Source organism: Astatotilapia calliptera, chromosome 14 (assembly GCF_964374335.1).
Source record: "Astatotilapia calliptera chromosome 14, fAstCal68.1, whole genome shotgun sequence".
NCBI lineage: Eukaryota > Metazoa > Chordata > Actinopteri > Cichliformes > Cichlidae > Astatotilapia > Astatotilapia calliptera.
In genome coordinates, this window is record NC_137435.1 from 7,891,844 (window position 1) to 7,914,248 (window position 22,405).

Below are 22,405 nucleotides of genomic sequence, written 5' to 3' on the forward strand. Positions count from 1 at the left end.
ATACTTCAAGACAAATGTCTGGGCCGGGATGAGGTTCGATGTTAGAATGCAAATGAATGAACCTTTAGCAGCCAGCAGAGGGGGTTAACGCTGTATACCATTAAGAGGATTCTGGCATTCAAATCTCCAGAGACCTCCTTTGCAAAGGTTATGCTTTAAAGGGTTTCAAGATTAAATCGCCAGTCAACTTGAACTAAACATATGGGCAAAATGACAATATTTAGATATTTTTCCACCTAATGTTCCAGTGCAGCGGTAGTGCAAAGTAATCAATGTTACATGTTTAGTAATTGTGTTAACTTCAAAATCACAAAGGTAAAGTGAAGCTTTTCATAGGTTTTATTATTTTCTGTCAACAAAATGTAGCACATAGTTTTTCCAAGCATGTGCCCCAGAAGAATTGTAAAAATGCACCATGCAGCAAAGTGTGTGTATTTTTATACAGATTAACTCTGTTATATTTTACAAACATACATCTTCAGTCATGGACGTTTTCTGCTTTGTATCCTCATTTCTTCATGATAATTAAACCTCGCCTTCCACAATGAGCACAACCAGACACAGTAATAAAGGCCAGCTTTATTTCCTCTTATTACAATAGCTAGATACATTAAAGGCTTTTCCACAGACAAAAGGGCACAAGTGAAATTCTTCCAGCTGAAAATAACTTCAGAGCTATAAAACTTCATCAAGCAAACACGGCATCAGACATTACTGTTTGAAAATTAAAATTAAAATTAGTAGTCCCTTTTATGTTGCTGCACAGAAATGTTACTAGCAGGAAAAGTGCTCCATTTGTTTTGTCAAACAGTCCTATGATATATAAAAAACAAACAAAAAGAGATGCTTTGTGGACTAAACCAACAAGTATTTGTGCTGCTTGTGTGATTATTTTTGTAAAATATATAAATGTTATAATCTGTAGTCTGATTTGCACATTCTCAAGTGGACAACTTAACTAAAGCAACAGCATAGCCAGAATCAAATGCATTTTCATCGATTGCAATATAAATTGCCTGAGAGAGACGCAATCATATACATGTGTGAAGCTTTTTATCACAAGTGGAAAAACTATGAGTGAAAGAAGCACTTGGTATCCAGTTACTTTTTTTTCCGGAAGTAATTGCATGACACACTTTGTTGAGTAGGGATGATACTACGTGTTTTCCAGTTGCAACACTGCTTTCACAACAAACCTGATATGATAAACTACTGTTAAACATAATTATCTGCATATTATAAGCCAAAAGAATTGTCAGCCTCTCATAGAGATGAATAATTAGCCCTGTTATAACCACCAGTTAAATCGTAGGTGACCTGAGGTATGGGGCAGTCTGCGAAGAAGTTTGGAAAGGCTAAAGTGCACAGCGCATTGTCTTCTATGGGCCCCGTAGCACCCTCAGACTGACAGTAGACAGGAGGCTGGGCTGGGCCTGTACGCATACTCTCCCCTACTTTTTTAGAGGGTCCTGAGCAGCTAGTCCAGGGTTCCGAGTAGAGGAGGCCACCAACTAAATGATGAGTATCGTAGGAAGCTGGATCTGGCCCTCCCAACTCTGGCTGCACCCGGAGAGGCATGCCTTGATAAATATCCTGATCGCTGACCATGTTGCAGTAATCGGGCCCCAAGAGCTCAAAGAACTCTGTAGCCTCTGGATTGCCTCGCTCCAAGTCCTTCAGCGTCATTCCAGATGTTGAACTGACTTTGGAGCAATTAGCAGGCTCGGTAAAGAAAGAAGGGGGCAGGTTGCGATGCCTCAGCGGTGGTTTCTTGGGTTTTTCACCCCTTATATCCTTCACAGGGCTGAAGAGAGCTGCCAAGCTTTTGCTCTGCAAGTTGGCCTGAACACCATCACGCTTAGGTAGAGTTTTGCTCTGCAAAGTGCTTGGCTGAGTCAGTGGAGAACCCTGTCTTTTTACTGGGGCCTCTGCAGCATTTCCTGGTGTTATAATGCCAGTGCACCTTTTGATCTGCTTTTGCAGATACTTCCGGTGGTTGACTTTCCTTTTAGATTTCACTGGCTTGTCCAGAGCTAGCTTGATATTGCTGGAGGCTGAGTCTATGAAACTCAACAAATCCCTCGTCGTCTCTTTGTAGTCCTCATCATTTTCTGTCTCACCCAGGAGACTTCCATCAAGACTTTTTTCCACATCATACTCCATCACAGAGCCAGGGAAGCAGAAATTCATGAACTGAGGGTTCATGATTGCAGTCTGAACAGCCATTACTCTGTTGAGCCCAGCAGCTACACCTGTGGCATCCACTGTGATCCTTGAACCCAAAATTTCTTCACAGCATGCCCTTTTTCCTCTGATAAAAACTTGGTCCTGATGCTGCTCATGAAGTTCCTGTAAACATTCCAGAGTAGAAGTGACGCGCTCTGAGGAAAGTAAGGAGATCTTTCGGGGGGCTGGACAAATGATGTCAGAACATCAAAGAGGAGGGGCAATGGGACCGCTGGACTTAACTCTTTGCTTGTGCCCGACCACCTGCATCTAAGAGGGATTTGTCTGAAATTCCCTGCTGAGCCGAGGACAATAACCTCTGTCAGAACTCTCCCCCTCTAGTTTAACTGTTTGTGTGTGCTCTGAACCAAAAAAGCTTTCATGAAACTCGAGGATATTACTGTTACAGTGAGAAGGGGAAAAAAACATGGTGGATAGAGTACGGAGGCAGAAATGTAATACAAAATGATCTCTGTTAGACTTAAACAACCATATCCTCCTTTGTTACGTTCATGACTATCAAACAAACTACGCTTAAACCCCCCCAAACAAAGAAAAAATGTAAATAACTTTCAAATCCTCAACTAGCCGACACCATTGTTCACACGTTCCTCTCGTCTTTCTCCAAACACTAAAATAAAAAAGGAAAAATATACTAATATTTTTGTTTCCTGTGTGGATACCCAAATAAAAATGTATTTATAATCTTAATTTTCATTTAGGCACAGGGACAAACAGCTAGCACATCACAACATTACAGTACAGGGAAAGTTTTGGGGGGGTTTTTGTCTGTGGGAAAATCTAAGCGTCTAAACAGATGCCACTATATGGGAGAATCTTCCCAACTGCTTGCTTGTGTCTTAATCTGCTCATGGCAAAAGTTGATTTCTAGTGCATTCCCAGGCCAGTGGGAATTTCTGCCCTGGCCTGACAACTATTATGGGCTGCCTTTGACATAAAGCCCTACAGGGTCTAAATAGCCTCTATTCTTCGCGCAGCACTGAAAGGGAGCTTTGTGCCAGAGATTCATTAAATTGCACCTCACAGCCCCTTCGTAAAATGGGTCTCAATAATGAACAGTCGATTTAACTAGAAAAGCTGCCGGAGCTGTTAAATTAAAGGGGAATAAAGTGCAGTTCAGGCTTAGTGTGCCAGAAGAAATGTTGACCTTAAGAAATCCTGGGTATGAAACTTCTGTTGTAAACAATAACGTATTTACAGGAAGTTTCTTGGCCAGCAGTGAATACAATGGAGGATGTGTCCAAGAGCCAGATTGTTAAGTTGCCAGCACTTATCAGAATTTAAGTGGAATTTATTTTTTTTTGGAGTGATCAAATTGGCAGCCACTTTTTCACCCTGCTTATATTTTTCAGTATTTCGGTTTACAAGGCAATGCAGCAGTTTCTATCTGGCACATCCTTGAATCACTTTAAAGCTTCATTAATTATTTGAAGTGATGCTGAGGCGCATAACTGAAAAGGTAACAAGTGAAGATCCTTCCTCTTTCAGAAGATCCATTTGAGGTGAAGCGGTGACTCATTAGGGTTTTTGAGACATGAAAAAGTCTAAAGTGGTGGCAAATTCTTTCTTATGGTAATTCCAGGGAGAAAAGGGCCAGTGATACTGATAGCACTAATTATCTGTAGCCACACAACACAAATCAAGAAGAAAAAAATATTAGAACAGCAGGTGGATACAAAACAAAGACTATCTTACTTGTTATACAACTGCCAACTATGTGAAAAAAAACAAGAACTTGTGAAGTGCATGAGCAATTTCATCCGTTTCCATAAATCTTTCAAAATAAATGTCCAAAAAAGTTTACATTTATCTTAAAAACAGGGGGGAAACAGCTGCAGCCTTATCAGGGCATCACATGCATTCAGTGCAGGGGCTTTTAATGCCTGCCCAAACCGATTTTGTCTCCTCTCTTTGCTAACGGCACAGTTTTGGCAAAGTGACATCATCACAGTCATGGCAGCTATATCCCCCTTTTTTTCCAAGTCGGGGGGTCTTGGCTTTTGTGCTGGTGGGTCATTCACATGACAGAGCCTGACGCACAGATCCCGGAAACAAGTTTCTATTGTTGAATAAAGGCTGAGAGGGTGAGAGGGGATGGGGCTGGAGCAGAGCAGCTCAAAAAGTTGTGTGTGTGTGTGTGTGTGTGTGTGTGTGTGTGTGTGTGTGTGTGTGTGTGTGTGTGTGTGTGTCCTTTAATATACCAAGATTTAGAGACAAATTATTAAACCACTGAACTTTAATACGGGAGGAAGATAAATTTCCTAAAACACACAAGTTGTTCCGTATTGCTGAGATATTGTTAAACATTACCACCACACCCTCTGGGCTTCTGGGAATTTACTTATTCAGCAGCACCCAACCCCAAGGGAGTGAGGTGCTCACTACAACGTGATGTGACATGCACAGGCTTAATCTCTTCCTACTGGTGTGTGGTCCCTGTCTGAGCAGGGACATAGTCAGAATTTGGGGTTGACTGAATACTTAAAACAGCTCTGATTGATGGCCAGTGTCAGAGACGTAGAAAATGCTGGCAAAATTAATGACCCCTCAAAGTCCTGAGAAAGGTTTAAGGAGAGCATTTAGTGGCCGAGACCCCATCCTCCCCCATGTTTAGCCATGTTTCTTTCTACCGAGGCGTCTGAAATTCAGTCAAGCCTGTGACAAAACACTGAAAAGTCAGGCTTTGTGTCTCCTGGTTGAAAATCAACCCACATACCAGTCCAGGACATGTTTCCCATCTGCATCACAAGGTCATGTCATGTCAGGGGCTTCTGCTTTAAAAGAAGAGGTTTAAAAAAAAAAAAAGTATTGGAGAGAGTAGTTCAAAGAAAATTACAAAGCAGGATGACATGTTTTCATTAGCGGCGGTGGAGTTTAGTCTTAGTTCTTTCATGACATTTGAGTCTTTTATCTTGACATTTTTAAAAAAAAGAAGAAAGTAAAAAGCCAGTTCACAGAACTACAGAAAGCTTCTTGGGATCCCAACTGATTCCTGCAACTACTCACCGCCTCACTCTTAACCTTCCATCAACCTTTCTCAACTACTCTGGCACCACAGGAATTGTATTAATAATATTACTTGCAGGGGGGACAAACCAGAGTCTACAGGCTGCCTTGGTGCCACAATTTAGTGCTTTAATGGCAGCCAGTGAATTAATGCGTGTCGAGGGGAATCCCACAGGTTGGTCTGCAGGGGTAAGGTCAGCAGGCAAAACTGCAATAATCTCCCACCACTCACTTTATTGGCCTCCTCCGATTGGGTTTTTATTAAATCTCAAGCACGTGCAATTGTTCTTGAGAGCTGGAAATGAAAGTTAAAGTCCCCAGTCTATCTAAAATATGACAAAGGGTGTGCTCGGCAACAGCACATCTGTAAGTGCTCAAAACATAATATGAAGGCTTAGACGACAGTAAACCTGGAGCTTTTTAATCGGTTTCATTAGAAGCAGTGTTATTTGGGAATTCAAGCGTATTGAGAAAATGATAAAATGCATGGAAGGCAGTGTCCTCCTGTGAACAGCAAACAGATTAAGCTTCATATTACACCAAGTGCAGTGAAAGCCTTCAAAAATGCATTGCCTTTGTATTTGGTGCCAAAATTTTCCTCTGAGACTTTTTAATCTGCATATTACAATAACTTTAAGAGATGCCTGAATAATAACCACAGCTAACTGACAAGCGTGACAAAAAACAAACAAACAGAAACTCTAAATTTGCAATAAACTTGCAATAAATTCCAAAAGAGGAAATTATTTTTAGAAAACTTTACATGAAAGACAAAATGAGAATGATGCAGCTTTTTGATGATTAGGATGATAATGCGATTGCAGAAATAAAGAACCAAAATGTATTTACCCTGCAGCTTTATTTTCAACAGTTTGTACATGACAAACAGGTCAATTGTTTTTGCAGCAACATCAGTACATTTTGTCATCAAGCCCTTCAGATTTTAATGTTTGACCCAAAGAAGCGGAGTGTTTCTAAATTGGTCAGAGAAAAAAAACAAACTTTGGCATCGTGATAGATAAAGCACCGAGAAAATACCCCACAAAACAATCAAAAACGTGTCGCACAATTTAAAGCTAAATCTTGGACATCATGAATATCCTCGTTGGGTAGAACTGTGCTGCTTTTGGAGACTAGCCGGTTGGTGCAGCTCTATGTGTCTTTTTAGCCTTCTTGATCCACTCCTGAAAATACTTCACCTCTAACGCCCGGGCAGCACGGACTGAAGGTGGATCAAGGTCATTGCTGTAGCGGAGGTCTAAGTGGTGGGCTCCATCGGGAATCATAATGGAAACCAGAGAATGTGAGATGTTGGAAGTCACTCCACCAGATGACCATGGATCGAGTCCTCCATTACTGAAATGTGAAAGCAGAAACAATGTTGATAGCTAGACATAGTTAAGCCAGGAATTTTCTGCCATGGACACATTAAAGTGTCTTTGTACTCTAATATCTGATAATTCTGTGAATGCACAAGAATACTTTGAAGTGACTGAACCAGTGGCAGTCTTATCTGTCAGTGCTGGGATTAAAGACTGACATATATATATTTTTTCAGAGCCATTTAGGTTTAACATGTATCTTCCCTGCGTGGCTACCCACATGTGGACTTACCTGCAATACAAGGCAGTCAGAATCTGCACTTAACTTACTTTTGCATCCCTAGACAAATCCCGAAATCTCAAGAAATCCCTAAATCTGGTATTTTAAAAGCAATGTTTACCTGAAGATGATGTTGCTGTGAGAGGAGATCTCTTTCCCCCCGTAGACAGTGCCTGCCCAGTCAGCCCGTGGCCTGATACCAAACATGGCTTTGCACTCATCAGAGAAGGCCTGGAAGTTCCACTCCTCTGGTTCAAACATGTCCTGCACGCCATCTGTGCACATGGGCATCACCATCTCCGTGCAGGCCTGGGGACAAGGGATTGAATACATATTCATTGTGACAGGAAAAGCTGCCCACTCACACCTGTGTGCACAGATTTATTCAGCATAACATGACTGAATCCCGCGCTGTTTTATGCACCTGGTAAAACCAGCCGAGGTAGCCAAGGCTGCTGGTTGCTGTCTGTGATGTGTTTAGACAGGGAGAGCTTCCGGTGTAGTTATAGTAAACCTTTGCTGCTTGGGCAACACCTTGCAGCAGCTGGTAGTCAGACACAGTAGAATCGAAGCTGAGGTACTTGCACACCACCTTAAAACATGTTAAAAAAGCCAAACAAGAACACAATTAATTACATTACACCATAAAAGCTTCTTAAAAAACACCCCAAAAAAACCCATCAGCACATCCAAGTTGTTTACAGGACTAAAGATTGCTTTCTTGTAGCCCATAAAGTGTTTTTCCACATAAAAAGTGGTGGCGCCTGATTTGCATATGAAATTCCCCAGAATGAACTTGAATTTATTGTTCTAATCTTGGCACTAGTGGGGAAAAAAATCCATTTACTTAAAGCCAATGATCTCAAGAACTTAAAATGTAAAGGTTTTGCTGTCCTAAACTATTTTTGGTGTGACCATAGGTTGGCTTTCAGAATTAATAGCGTGAATGATCAATATTTTAGCTTTAGCTCTTGTCTGATCGCACTTTGTGTTGTTATGGTTGCAGCAGTAGAGTTGGCTGTTGTTCTGGACTCTTTGTGCAGCAGAGAAAGTGGGCTTTCTTGGTTGGAGGTTGGAGGGGAGCTGCACTAGTGTGGAGTCTGTTACTAAGGCCTTTGTCTGCAGGCTGGGGAGGAGTTGGTGGTCGATGGATGAGGAGGGCCACAGACATGTCCAACCAAAGATTTATATTGTGAAAAAAAAAAAACACCGCAATAGCTCTAAAGCATCTTCTCCTTACTTTTCAGATAGGATTAGGCTTATACATTCATCTCTGCCAACAGATTTCCCTCCTCTAAGCCCTCAATACCCCGTTCTCACACTCACTCAGATAATCACATTAGCTTTGTCATTAAAAAAGCTCCTCTTTGCACCCACTGCCTAAACCGCTTAAACCACCCATAGGGGTCGCATACATTAAAGGCAAAGAGCCAAAACAACTCCAAATGGCCATTTAGTGTTTATTTCACCTACAATGATGCTTCACAATCTATTCATTGGCCAAATGGTAAATAACGAAAAATGCCCCACAAGAGAAGTATGCGCGGACCACTCCCAAGGGTATGAACCGCCGCAAACACAGAGTCGGGGGTCAGCAGTGGAGCTTGGTTTATACACGTGACGTGCCAAGGTGACTGGTAGAATACACTTCACTCAAGTCAATCAGCCTCGGGAAAACAGCCGCTGTAATGTCACAAGCTCTTTTACATTAAAACAAATGGCATTTTTTGTCATGTCAACAACACCGCGCGATTAAATAAATAAATAAATACGATGCATTTTTCTTACTGTTAAAGCAATTATTCTTCCCCATCAAGAGTCTTGTTAAGTATTTTTTACAACCCCATTTAAAGGGGACCAGTGAACTTTTGTTCAATGGCCTCACGAGCTGCACTGGGCAAATGACCTCTTTCTGTAGTGCCATGTGAGCGTCCTAACAGGAACACCTCAGAGATCTGACGGAGTGTGCAAATGAAAGCACTATTGGTGCGACAGAAGAAAAGAATAGCGGCTTACTTGTAGCTGCTCATCTAAAGAATACTTTAAATCTAAAAGAAACAAGATCCTTATGAATATTAATGAAGTTACTTGACAGCTGTTGTAAACAAAAGCCTGGAAGACCACAACAAACACTTGTATCACAATCGGCTGAATCGCACATTCATTTCAATTAAGGGCAGGCTGTTGGGCTAAATTAGGCGCTTAACCAAAGACAAACACAATTCAAAGGTGCAATAAAGTAAAAACCATTTGTCATATAAAGGGATAGATAATATAGAGCTTAACCAAAGCCTTTATTTAATTTTGTGACAAATTTAAATAGTGATAACTAGAATACTAATTTGGATCTCAGAGTGTTTTACAGGAGGGTGCTTTTACCTGGATGGGCCAGCGAGGCAGCGGCTGGAGGAAATTAGCTTCATATGGGTAGTCCACCATTGCCAGATTCACCCAGGTCTCTTGAAGCCAACTCTTGAAGGTGAGGACATCATTTTTGTTTTTAAGAGGGGCACACAAACTGAATTCTTCTGACAGCCACTGAAGACCGGACGCTTGAGTAAACAGAGAAAAAAAATCTCAATAACTCTGACTGAGAACCTTCACAGACAATTACGGCATTAGCTCAATAACTCTTCTAATGTGAATGATACTGTTCATTTCACTACTGCATTAACGACACTGGCGTATACTAAAATGAGACAAAATATCTAAGAAAATATCCATCAGTTTAAAGTCAAATCTTGGTTTACTTGACAGATTGGAGACTCATGTAGTCAAATATTATTTAAAATAGGCACAAAAAGCCTCATTATCATACCGTACTGTGAAGAAGTATTTGCCCCCTGTGGTGGGGCGTGGTCTGTGGTGCTGCCACGTTCCCTTCCTGATTTCTTAGGTCTTCGTGTATTTGTTACAATAAATGTTTCAGGTCGTCAAACAAATACTAGACAAAGATAACCTTAGTAAATAATACATTTAATTTTTAAGTGATGATTTAAATTCTTAAGGGAATAAAAAGCTATGAACAGCTATGAAGCTATAAACCTACCAGGCCTTATGTAAAATCACAAAATAACTGTCATTAATTACATTTTCTGGCACGCTGTTCAATTTCACTAGCCTCACCAAGTCCTGCCAGATGAACTATGAATTTCGCTTTCTACCAGAAAATCCTAAAGGAGAATGTGCAGCCATTGGTTCACGTCCTGAAGCTCAAGCACACTCAGGTTATGGAGCAGGACAATAGTCCAAATTACACCAGTGAGTCCACCTCTGAAGGGCCAGTCAAAATCCAATTGAGATGCTTTGGCGTGACTTTAAAAATCCTCCAGTGTTGCTGAATTAAAACAATTCTTCACAGAAGAGTGGACCAAAATTCCTCCTGTAAGTTATCACAAAAGTGTGATTGTAGTCCTTGCTGCCAATGGTGACACAACCAGTTATTAGATTTAGGGGGCAAATATTAAACCTAACTTAGAGAGAGCGAAATCAGGAAGGGGGTACATACTTTTTCACAGCACTGCATTCATAGCTGTGAGGTAAACGTAACCACTTAAAAAATCATTTTCGGTGGAACTCAAAGTGTTTTCAGTCAGTGAGACATTTGCTTGGGGACTGATATAAGAAAAAAAAGAAGAAAAAAAAACGGCAGCCAAAATTCACACAATAGACCAACCATCATCCATCTGTCTGCTGTTTCTGAATCACTGAACAAAAAAACATTTATTCAGAATATTTCCTCCAAAATCCATTTCAGATGAAAATGACAAATAACAGGCTATCTGAACACTTTCATGCTTCCACTATCATAATTGATTTAGCCTTGAGCTAGAAATACTAACAACAAAATCTAACAACAGTGAACCATACCAAGCATGCAGGAAGTTAGAAGCCCCTTCCACAAAAGAATAGTAGATGAGAACCAGTGCCTGCTTATTAACCTTCATGTAAAATATCATGACTCTGAATCTTCTCTCCTTTGAAAAGTCTCTTCAATAAACTATCTGACCACTAAAATCCATTCATCAAAAAATGTAACATACCAATTTAATATATTAAATCATATATGGCTGGATAAGCGCAGGAACAGGGTTTCAGTGTTGACATTGTGGGGTTGCGGTTAACACTGTCGCGTCACAGCAAGAAGGTTTTGGTTCAAATCCAGGCTAGGTCTTCTTGTGTGGTGCCCGGGTTGTTTCTAGATATTCCAGCTTTCTCCCCCAGTCCAGAAACATGCATGGGGTTAACTGGTGATTCTAAATTGATTGTAGGTGTGAGTAGGTGTGCAAATAGCCATCTCTCTCTGTGACAGCCCTGCGACAGAGTAGTGACATGTCCAGGGTGTAGCCAAACCTCTGACCCTATGACAGCTGGAAAAGGCTCTAGCACACCCACGACCCTTAACTGGGTTGAAGAAAATGGATGTTTGGATATTTCTGACAGCAACTTACCTGAGGAAGAAACATTATTTACAGCCTTCCACGACTTTCTGATGTTTGCATCGCAGTTAATGCCACTTTTGGCAAAGTCTTGTGTTACTGTTTTGTAAAAGTCTCCACATGGCACCATACCAGGGAACTGCCATATTGGTGCAGAGGATGCCAGCGCTCTGAAATAGAAGAGGAAGCAAAATCTTTTTTTTTTTCTTCTTCCAAATGACTCAAACTGCATATTCACACTCATCCTTAATATTCAGTCTTCACTGTATTTGTGAATATGTTTGCTGGGGGAAAATGGCAATTACAAAAAGGTAAAGAAGTCAAAAGAATGATAAGTCAGGCTCTGCTGCCTAATGTCTTACACACAGCAGACTGCACAGATTAATCATGCTAGCTCAAATAAACATCTGGTGTTAGACATTTGGGAGATGAAGGCAAAACCCATTGAACATGCACTCTGTCTAAAGAATTCTCCCTTTACCTTCCTCTGATAGGTTGAAACAACGCCACAGTTAACATTCATATGATGTATTGGGTACTGAATCAAATTTTTATTTAATGTTTCCTAATAACAGAAATAACATCTTACCCAACAACTACATGGGGGTATTTCATCCTGAACCAGGCAGAGAGCATTCCTCCATAGGATCCTCCAACAGCGATGACGGGGCTGTGCTGAGCACCAGGTAGAGTACCCTTAAGGTTCTGAATTAGTACTGCAAAATCTGCTAGGGCTTGCTCTGAGGTCAGGTAGTTGAGATGTTTGCTGTCCTGCAAATGCAAACAAATAACAACTGAAGTAATGTTCAAAATGAAGTGCCAGCACTGGATATGAGAATTTGTTTCAGCTCATACCCCAGTTTTTAGAAAAAAATGTGTTTGTGACTGCAGAATTATCTACTTCAATTCTGTATTGAAATTATTGGCTTAGAGCCCTGAAAGGAGAAAAATTATGCAACCTTACATATTTAATCAGATTTTAATTAGACTTAGTGCGCGCGTGACTCTGCAGATTCGCTTACACTGTAAGAGTCTTGTCCAAATGGCAGGGACTCTCCATAGTAACGATGTTCTGCAAAAACCAGCATGGCACCTAACTCCTCCGCAATTTCCCACATGAAGCCCTAAAGAGAAAACAACAGGTGCTGAATTAGACTGAGGATTATGCGCAACGCAAATACACTAGAGAACACCTGGGTATTTACAGTGTTGTTGCAGAACCAGGTTATGTCGCCTTCATTTCCAGTATAGAACAAAATAGGTCCTCCAGGCTGCTGCCAGTATTTGTCAGACAGAAGGTATCTCTGTTTGAAGGTGCCATCCTCAAGGAATCCAAAATGGTCAATCTGTGACAATTTTAAAAAGAAAGCAAATAAAATAATCACAATCACAAATAAGATAATCACAAGCATCTGTACTTGGCAACTGTGCGAGAAGCATCTTGAAAAGAGCACCATGAGGTATAGACGGAAACTAGGAAAATATGAAAATAGTGATTAGCATTCAAAGTGGTTTTAAATTGGTAATTTGATCCACAAACTGGCAAAAGAAAACCTTTGGGGGATTGGTCACACTTGTCATCAGACTAAAATGATGGGGATGCAGTCCAGTGAGCAGAGCCTGCTTTGGGGTAGGTGTAATCACTGGATACCTGGCTGTGTGCCAGCTATGATGTTTGGAAATGACAGCTCTGAGGTTGGATTCTGGGGTAATTAGCCCCAATTTGTATTTAAAAATGCTGGAGCCACTTTAAGCGATGCTGCATTAGTTCCACTTAAGATGAGCTCTGAAATATCCTTTCATAAAACCTCAGGGATTCTGGGATATCTTCTCCTTTCAACCATATTTCCTGTATTCTTTATTAAACAAAGGCAGAAAGAAACCAACAACTTCACAGAGAAGACGGCCCCATGAGGCTACTGAGTCGTCCAACCCTTTAAACAGCCCCCCATTCTTACATACAAAATGTTTCGGTTTTGTTTTTCCCCTCGTTCTCGCTCTGTTCCCTCCTCGTTGGATACAAAGCAGGCAGCAATTTTATGAGCCAATGACAGCAAAAAGATTCTGGGGCCACAATGTGTTCATTCAACCCACGACTCCTTCACACTTGGCAGTGCTTTAAGTGTGAGGGGATCATGAGACAGTTAGTTTAAAGGAAAAGTTCAGCAGCTTGGCAGGAAGGTAGTAGGCAGTAGTATTGTGCAACTGAAGTGTAATGTTAGACTTTTTTGGTAAAAGCATTTGAGTTACCTTGTGAGTTTTCATTTATTCCTGCTTTTCTTTTATAAAAGTTACATGTCAATCTCATGTAATGCAGAAAAACCCCCATAAAGAACTGCTCTCTAAATGGCAAAACTAAAGTGGCTGTATATATTAAGACCAAAAGAACCCCTGGTGAGTACTGTATCAATTGCACCCACTCAGTATGCACATCACAAAGCCTATGAGACTGGTTTCATAAGAGAACCCCACCCTGGTAAGTAGTGCCACCATGTGGTGCGACCAAGCAGCAACTTGTTTTTTTGAATTAAAATTCAAACCATGTGCCGCACATCTATGAGATCGCTATGTTAACAACTTGACAAGACAGGAGGCTGCAGCTGTTGTCCGGCAAATGGAGACATGAGGGAAACAACTTAAGAACAAGCTCCGCTAAGGTTCATCAAAAGGATGCTAAATGACATTTCCATTCATTGTCTAACGGCAGACTGTAGTCCAGAGGATTTCCTGATGATGAATGCTGGTGCTCTCTTCACATCAAGTTTCAAAGAAAAGGGAATAAAAATCAGCATGGCTTGTTTCTTGTTTCTTGATGTTTCTTTTGTGCTAAAAGAGACTAGCTGCTAGTACTAAAAAGTGGTTTACAGTAAACGGATTTCATTTCTCCTATTTGTCCAGAAGAAGCATACAATCTCTTGTTGCTTGGCTAAATAACCCACATCAGACGGGACAGTGGGTGTCAGAAAGGAGGAAATGGCCCTTATCTTCTTGTCAGCTCGGCTGATTACACAGGATGCTGTGGGTGGGACCAGGTGTGGAGCATTGTCCTCTAACCCAAACACTCTTTAGCACAGACACATTATTTACAGTGTGTACCTACTACTTATTAATACATCTACAAATTTTCTTCTTAGTCTACATGTAGATCATGTTCTTGGCTAACTGGTTGGTTCATTGTTTTATTAAATATTAAAAATACCCACACTAATGTTCACTGTAACAATTCCCTAAAGAATAAAGTGACATCACTACTTTCCTATGTTTTTAGCAATTCATAAAAAGAGGATTTAATTTACTATATTATAAAGCAAACAGTCACATCTGAGAGCCTAGCCATGGCCATTTTTTCTTACGTATTTAAAAATTGCCACAACACTCAAAACTTTTATCAGTATTGTAACTTTCTTATATGGGTTTTGGAATGGGTTTAACTAACTGTCATGCTATTGTAAATATAACCTCATTAAATAGGGGTAAGCACATATGAAACAATTATAATTTGTATTACGTTTGTGTAGCATCTAATAATCAGTGTATCAAAGTATTTGTTTTATGGTCAATAGCGAACAAGTCATAATGATTCTGACTAATCAGAGCACCAAATTGTCCAATACTATTCAGAGGTTTAGCTTCCATAGCCTGACTACAAGGGCAGGAGAATGAGACAAGCAACCTGATGGTTGTTGTGTAGCACTGCATACCTGCTAAATGTAACCTTAATCTCTATAAAGTAAATAGTGGGAACATGTAAAAGCTGAGTGAAGATCTTTCAACCCCCCCTGAGGTAAAATGTTTCACATTCACTGAGCCCTAGAGACCTCTTTAGGCAGGGAGCCAGGAAGGATAGTTACAGATCTGCTGGCAGGAACAGAGCCAATTGTGATTTGGTTTTCCCTTCACTACAGGAAGCCAGATGAAAACACCTATTGTCTGCAAACACAACACATGGACCTTATAGAATTAAGTGCAGTGGGAATTTTAGAAAGAGCAAGTGGTACGATTATTTGCACACTAAACAATCAAGTAACATACTGTAGTGGCATAAAAAGGTGGTCAATGAGAGTAAGCATCATTTGTTTGTTTGTTTGTTTTTAGAAAACTTTGCTTTATCTACAAAGCAGTGGGATCATTTCTCTTTTGCACCATTAAATCCACTCCCAATAAGGCACAATTTGTGTATTTCATGGGGAAGTGAAAGATAAAGAAGTGAAAGAGGAACACAACAGTGTAAAATTGGACAAATAGGTATAAAATAAGACAAAAGGTACATTTTGATCAATTTAAACTCACCTTCTGATCAAAGTAAAATGTTTTATAGCTGACTGGAGGCTCAGTGGAGTAAGGCAGCCCACCCAGCCTGGTAAAAAGTTGCGTTTTGAGAGCGGTCACGTGTAAACAGACAAAACACAACGTTAGGATGCAGGTAGCTGCGGCTCTGTCCAAAACCTTCTCTCCAGTCCTCATTGCTGTAACTGTCACACTCAGCGCACAACAAACTGGTCTTCAGCGCATGATTAACGGGGTTCCATGAGCTGTGTGTCTGTGCCTGCAGTGGGATAATTGAGGAAGACTTGTCCCGATAAAGAAAGGAAGTGAGACTACCCTGTCAGCAGATCCAGAGAGGTGTTGCTGTGCAGCTCGTGTCCTAAATTTAGCATCAGACTTGAGGCTGTCCGGAGATGGGCGGGAAACATCAGGTTCAAAGTCTAAAAAATGTTTTTAATAAGTTTGATTTAGCTGCAGTCAGCTCGATGTCTTGTGTTTATGGAGCAGACAGCAGATGGTTCCTACTGTAGACAGTTCGCAATGGCTGGTGGGAGTTTGAGTTCTAGTTGGTCACTCAGCGGCTGATGGTTTTAGTATACGTATAGTATAGTTTAGTATAGTTTTCAGTATACGGAATTTACACTAGAAACATTCTAGTAATAATACTACGTATATTTTCTCTCTTAAGAGAGCGTTTCAGATACCTGCCAAACATAATGCGGCTAATTAAGTCAAACATGATGATGATTCCGCACTAGGCACGCTTAAGTACCGTGTGAAATTGCCGGAAATACGTCACAAAATTATGCGCTTGACTACCTATAGTTATTCCAATTTCTGAAGAAATATTAATTACTGTAATAGTGGCAAAGTACTCGTTACGTCCTCAAAGTTACGCTACATTGATGGCTACTTCCGGCCGTGCTTCGTCATAATGTCCCGACCTTAAGTTGAACTTCCGGTCGAAAGTTAAAACTAAGAATTTCAGCACTAGTAATGAAAGATACATTTAAATTCTTTAACGTCTTGATGCACGCTCAATCATCCAGGTAAGAAAATCCCTAAAAGTTGATTCTGTGCATCTGGACGTAGAAACATTTCATTATTCAATTAAGTGACTTCTTTAGTCTCAGCTAAATGCAGGCTTCTCCAACCTTATAAACAGTACATTTGCATAATCACTAAAGATAAGATAAGATAAGACTTTATTGATCCCACAATGGGAAATTTTTGCGTCACCTCAGCTCAGGTACAGATATATGAAGAAAATACAAAAATACAAATAAGTACAATCAATGAAAAAAAAAAAGTAAGATAATACACTATATATAATGGTAGCATACACAGTATGTGATTATGGATATAGTTGGAAATATGGAAGACATAAACTATATAGCTTGGAAGGTCATGGAAGGTCCATTATGCATGAAGTGGTGACCGTGGATGTTCACAGTGTCCAGTGACTTATGACATCGTGATTGAGGAGTTATAGAGTCTAACTGCTGTTGGGATGAATGATCTGCGAAAGCGCTCCTTCCTGCAGCGAGGGTGTTTAAAACTAGCACCACTGAAAACCAATGGGCTCAGGTCAGTTTAATATGCGAATTGTTATGACCATTGATCAAAGACAATAAGGTTGGAGAAAACTATATTAACCTGAGATAGAGAAGTTACTTGAATGAGTAACAAAACATTCTCCTACTGAAAACGATATGTCCAGATGAACAGAATCAACTTTGTCAATTCTTTTCGTTGGGGTGTATTACTCTTAAGTAGTGAAATGATCGGAAACACGTCACAAAGCATGGGCTTGACTAATCAAAATGTCTCACGCTCTAACGAAAATTTAAATACATATATTCACAGTGAAGACTGTACCACACGTACTGGAAAGTAATTGCCTACTAGACAGAAACGTTGCAGTAACTACTACAACCTGTTGTTTTAGCTAGCTGTCGGTTTCTCCCTGCACTGGTCCACCAACCTTCCGGTGAAATTTTCAAAATAAAATGTTCATGAAAAACAACATAAAAACACATCTTAAGAGTATTTAGAGGTTTAATGTTATACAGAATATTCCAGGGATCATTTTGTACACATAAAGGAAAAGAAGCACAACATCCCAATGGTGTTTCCTTTGTATTTCCCATAGAGACTTCACAGGAAGATGCAAGGGATTAGTTATAAGCAACTGCTGTTAAAGGCAAAACAAAATGCTCGCTAGTTTTACAAAGGGATTATGGAAAAATACAAAATTATAAAAGCAAAGTGCTAAATTGTACTACTGTACAATAAAAGACAACATGTTATAATAAAAATAAGTGTGCAGTATATGGCATTGTGCAATACAGTACTTTACAGTTATGGCAAATATAGGAAAGATAAATTTAAACACTACAAAAAAAATGGTTAACCATGCTGAACAATTGAGAAAATTTTACAATAAAAGCATATGAAATACAACACGTAATACAAAACTACATTAACATAACCCTTCAAATAATTTCATGGCTAGGCAGCAACAACAGAGGCAGAAATATTTACGCCTATGGGTAAGAAAAACATGACCAAAAAAAAAAAAAAAAAATCTAATTTAAATAAACGGCTGACAAAGTCTGCTGATGATGGCCTTTCCAATTGCGTCATACTAAATAAACGGACTAATCACAAGCACTGCAAGTATACTAAAATAATAATAATAATAATAATAATGGCGTCACAGAATACTGTAGCATTTATACGTGTTTTTCAGTTTATTTTATTTGACAAACACATTTTAGCAGCAGGTAAAATCATATATTGGGAACTAATATTTCACAGTATGTAACAACAGGTGCAAACAATGATTCAGAAGTAAAATTATAAAAGTTACACAAATTGTACACAAATCTCAGAGCAGAAGAAACTGCAGTGGACAATAAACGATTGTGCAACAGATTTTAGGGTCATTTTTGCAACGTTTTTGTTTACAATTTAATCAAACCTGTTAATCGATGAGATGTACTGTATGTAAACACATTGTTACCATTAACCTATCACCTCCAATGATTCATTATTCTTTTGTAAACTATGTGGGATCTGTAACAAAATACCTGGCAAAGCTTTTCACTCATTTTAATACTGCTGGTGAAAACTGATTTGATGAAAATGGATTCTAAAATCCCAAAAGGAAAAAAAAACCAAAACAACAATCCTGCCATTTCACCGTGAGGATCATAAAACTGAACTTTACTCAGATTCTCGGCTGTATCAGGGAAACACTTTACATCCTGTTGCACTGAGGAAAAACGTTCTCCATAATGGCAGCATCTTAAAATGCTCGGTCCTGGAAGGCCAAACTAAGGTAATAAATTCCATTGTACAGCTTAAAAAAGGCATGGGACTAGAAATGACCAGACTAAGATGTGGCTTTATGCCATCTTAGTGGGACGGAGGCATTGGGGATCAGTCATCTAACCTCTACAGTCAATGGCTACTCTGTTAAAACGGCCCCATGGCTGAGCTTTCTCTAATTGATGTTGCAGCAGCTCAAGTAACTGATGGTTTTACCCTCTCCAGGCATCGGGGCAGTGTCACTGTTATCCAGCTTGTTCTGCTTCGCCTCTCGAATGAGCTCGCAGGCCAGGTCGAGAAAAAGTTTCTCAACGTTGTCAGACTCTTTGGCTGACGTCTCCAGGTACAGCATGCTCTGAGCCTCGGCAAAGTCTTCAGCCCTCTGCCTGAGGACCTCTCTCTTCTCTGCCAGATCTATTTTATTACCTAAAATAAACATACAATGTCCATTTGTCAACAACAGGGGAAACAAAACTAAACAAAAACAAACCACAAGTCTGGCTTGTTGCAGTCTGACTAAACAGTAGTGGGTGTTTAATGAGAGAGATGAGAATGGGGAGGGATATGTGCATGCGAGCATGTGTGGGATGCATTTGAGAAGACTGCGTTCTCAAAATGACAAGAATAAAAATAAATAAATCTTACCAAACAATGCTGATGACAAAGATAAGCATGAGTTATTCAAGTACAAAACAAAGTTCTTACCGACTAATATAGTCACCACTTGGTTGTTGGCATACTGCTCGATCTCCCTCAGCCACTCTGGAAGGCACCTGAAGGAGTCCTCACAGGTAATGTCATACGTAAGAATGAGGGCGTTGGCACTACGGTAATAACTCTGAGTAATGGAGCGAAATCTCTCCTGTCCAGCTGTGTCCCATATTTGTAGCTGGAAAACATAATATTGTCAAGAATATAGGCAACTGTCCAAACTGCTACAAAACATAAATGCAAACAAAAATGTAACATTGGCGCACCTTGACCTTCTCCCCTTTGATTTCCACAGTCTTAATCATGAAATCTACTCCAATAGTAGCCCCTTGTCCAGGTGGGAAAAGGCCCTACAATTACAAGCAAAACTTATAATTTAACACTTCTGTACTGTGTAATTCAATAGCTACAGACTCAGACACACAGACAGCATACGAACCTGAGTAAAGCGCCGGACGAGACATGTCTTCCCAACTCCAGCATTTCCTATCAGAACTATTTTGAACAGGTAGTCATAATCTTCCATGCTCATACTAAACTAGAAAATAAAGACAAGGAGAAAAGACAGAGGTGAAGCGCTAACGCTATAACTGTAAAATTGCTAACATTTTTCCCCATGTGCTCCAAGCCACAGACATAAAGTCATGAGACACACACACCAAAGATGCTGATGACACTAAAAACTGTTGTGTAACCATCAGGGCTCAGACAACAAGTAAAATTTGAGCTGAATAAGCTTGGGTGAGTAAGCTGTGCCCTTCAGTGTGTGATCTGAATTCATATTGTGCTCATTAGCGGAATTATACCCGACACTAATTGCACTGAAAAAAATGTATCACAGAGAGACATTTCCTTTTCACTAACTATAATCCTATTTCCACAGAAAACAACTGGGCCTACCTATCAAATGACACAACTAAGAAGCTTTATAGCTTTTCTGTAAATACACAAATTTTAAACAGGGCAGTGGCAGGATCATCTCTCTCTTTAACAAGATTCTGCAAGCAGCTGAGAACTTAGGAGCATACCTGCTGCAGCTTTTTAAAGCAAAATATTTTCCTATTGAGCTATATTTTCGATTTCAGCTGCTCAAGAGTTAGATGCTTTTCATTTCATTAATGTTGTACATATTTTTAGATGTCGTGCACAGGCCACATGCAGGCCAGTTAAGCACCCAGACTCTTTTATAAAGCTATGGTGTTATACGTGTAGAATGTGGCTTGTTATTTTCTTGCTGAAGTAAGAAACATATTCCCTGACCAAAGAAAAAAAAAGTGTTATGGCAGATACTGGACCAAAGCCTCTAAGTATTATTGAGAATCCCGAGATTCTGGCTGATCCACGTCCAGTTTAGGCCAAAAGTCACGGGACTTATGACTTCAAAAGATAATTTAAAATTTGATTTGCCTGACCAAAGAACAGCTTTCCACTTTGCCTCAGTAAATGAAAGTTTTCCTGAGCCCATGCATGGAACCATATCACCATCATTCAATGCTAACCTTGCCCCTCCAGATTATCTGAATCTTACTTTTCCACTATGCTGCAGATGATAGCATTTTAAAGTTATCTGCAACTTTAATTGTTTTTAAGAATTTGCCACTTGAAAGCTTCTGTTAGATGTTTCCTTATACCAGCTGGCCATGGTACTTATTCACTAAAATAGCTGTGAAATGTTACACTGGAAAGCGTAAAATGTGTCTTTCTCAATTAAATATAAGCTTAGTTTGTCCAGTCTCATTTCAATGGAATAGTTTAGATCACTGTAGGAAAACTGGCATTTTTGGTAAGCATATGACACATGTGTTTCAGACAGTGCACTTAAGAAAATAGCAAACATTTATGTTTCACTCCTCCACAAGATCTCATTTTAGATATTTGATATCTTTTATTTTCTTTTTAGCTCCCGTTTTTTGGGGCCGTGCATCACTTGCATGGAGACATGGAGATTCAAACAATACAACCTGCACAAAGCACAAAACGCAAAGATGCAAGAGTTACTTTGGTCGATGCCCACAAAACAGGGCGTGATCTGAAATGTATGTAAACAATGATAATATAGCACAAGTTTAAATTCTGCAATGCGTTTCTATGTGTGCCCCTACGCTAGAATGGAGAACCGGGCCTTTACGTGCGGAGGAACCGAACATATCGCTGTAAAAACAACATTTTAAGGAAACAAACTGTTGCTTGCAGGAAGATGTGAATCTCTGGTTGACAATGCTGGTACAGAGAAGAAGATGTTGAAGGAATAATTTAACCCTTTCTTGTAGTGATTTGAAACACTTCTTTCCGTGTCGCAATCACATCTTCACCAACATCTTATGCCCTGAAAGGTAAGGAAAAAAAACTGCAGCATCTCGCACATTTCGTAATCTGAAGTAGCTTTATACTTCTGGCTAATTATCCTTCATTTTTAATCTGAGTTGAAAGCCATTCGGTCGAAGCTAGCAACGGTAGCAACTAGCGGCTACAGCGTGTGATTCTGGCCATTTTATCTGCAGATGCAGCAAGGAAAAAAAATCAAAGTCTGCCCTCCGCACCGAGTCAAGAGATAATTCATACTTACCAAAAACACGGGGATATCCCCGGACTTAGAACTACTTGGCATGCATAGGTCACCTCTTCAAATGGGCAAAGCCGCTGCTGGGCAGGGCTGTGTATCCTCAGGAGCTCAGCAGCAGCAGCCCGTCTGATAGAGAGACGATGAGGGAGGGGGGGGGGGCTGCCCTCAATGATGTCATCAGTTCACATGCAAAGTAACGCGTTACATGTACTCACTGCATTCAGAAAAGTACTTGATG

General features: G+C 40.0%; 3 protein-coding genes across 4 annotated transcripts; all 3 read right to left on the reverse strand.

Moving 5' to 3' along the window:
- Positions 1-559: 559 nt before the first annotated feature.
- fam181b (family with sequence similarity 181 member B) lies at positions 560-2,511 on the reverse strand. Its single transcript, XM_026192924.2, is given in 3 exon segments — positions 560-2,393; positions 2,396-2,463; positions 2,465-2,511. Coding segments are annotated over 3 exon segments (1,230 nt in total). The 5' UTR covers positions 2,497-2,511; the 3' UTR covers positions 560-1,263.
- A 3,582-nt stretch (positions 2,512-6,093) lies between these two features.
- prcp (prolylcarboxypeptidase (angiotensinase C)) lies at positions 6,094-16,105 on the reverse strand. The gene is made up of 9 exons (XM_026193167.2): positions 15,585-16,105; positions 12,500-12,640; positions 12,317-12,418; positions 11,884-12,065; positions 11,307-11,464; positions 9,235-9,407; positions 7,280-7,447; positions 6,977-7,164; positions 6,094-6,609 (listed from the first exon to the last, which is right to left on the reverse strand). The coding sequence occupies exons 1-9, from the start codon at positions 15,756-15,758 to the stop codon at positions 6,387-6,389; spliced, it is 1,509 nt and encodes a 502-aa protein (XP_026048952.1). The 5' UTR covers positions 15,759-16,105; the 3' UTR covers positions 6,094-6,386.
- Positions 16,106-17,600: 1,495 nt separating this feature from the next.
- rab30 (RAB30, member RAS oncogene family) lies at positions 17,601-22,328 on the reverse strand. 2 transcript variants are annotated; one of them, XM_026193150.2, is made up of 5 exons: positions 22,171-22,328; positions 20,044-20,142; positions 19,871-19,954; positions 19,599-19,782; positions 17,601-19,319 (listed from the first exon to the last, which is right to left on the reverse strand). In XM_026193150.2, exons 1-5 carry the CDS (start codon positions 22,210-22,212, stop codon positions 19,069-19,071), a joined length of 660 nt encoding a protein of 219 aa, XP_026048935.1. In that variant the 5' UTR covers positions 22,213-22,328; the 3' UTR covers positions 17,601-19,068. The 2 variants fall into 2 exon arrangements, with proteins under 2 accessions (XP_026048935.1, XP_026048936.1); XM_026193151.2 differs by having other exon boundaries at positions 20,044-20,137; positions 22,171-22,303.
- Between the last annotated feature and the right edge of the window lie 77 nt (positions 22,329-22,405).

Coding starts and splice junctions, on each gene's coding strand:
- prcp (XM_026193167.2), bottom strand. CDS start 15,758: ATGAGGACTGGAGAGAAGGTTTTGGACAGAGCCGCAGCTACCTGCATC. Junction 12,641..15,584: donor CATTTTACTTTGATCAGAAG/GTGAGTTTAAAT, acceptor AAATTGTCACAG/ATTGACCATTTTGGATTCCT. Junction 7,165..7,279: donor ACCTCGGCTGGTTTTACCAG/GTGCATAAAACA, acceptor CCTTGTCCCCAG/GCCTGCACGGAGATGGTGAT.
- rab30 (XM_026193150.2), bottom strand. CDS start 22,212: ATGCCAAGTAGTTCTAAGTCCGGGGATATCCCCGTGTTTTTG. Junction 19,955..20,043: donor TCGTCCGGCGCTTTACTCAG/GTTCGTATGCTG, acceptor TTGTAATTGTAG/GGCCTTTTCCCACCTGGACA. Junction 19,320..19,598: donor AGTGGTGACTATATTAGTCG/GTAAGAACTTTG, acceptor TGTTTATTTTAG/GTAATAAAATAGATCTGGCA.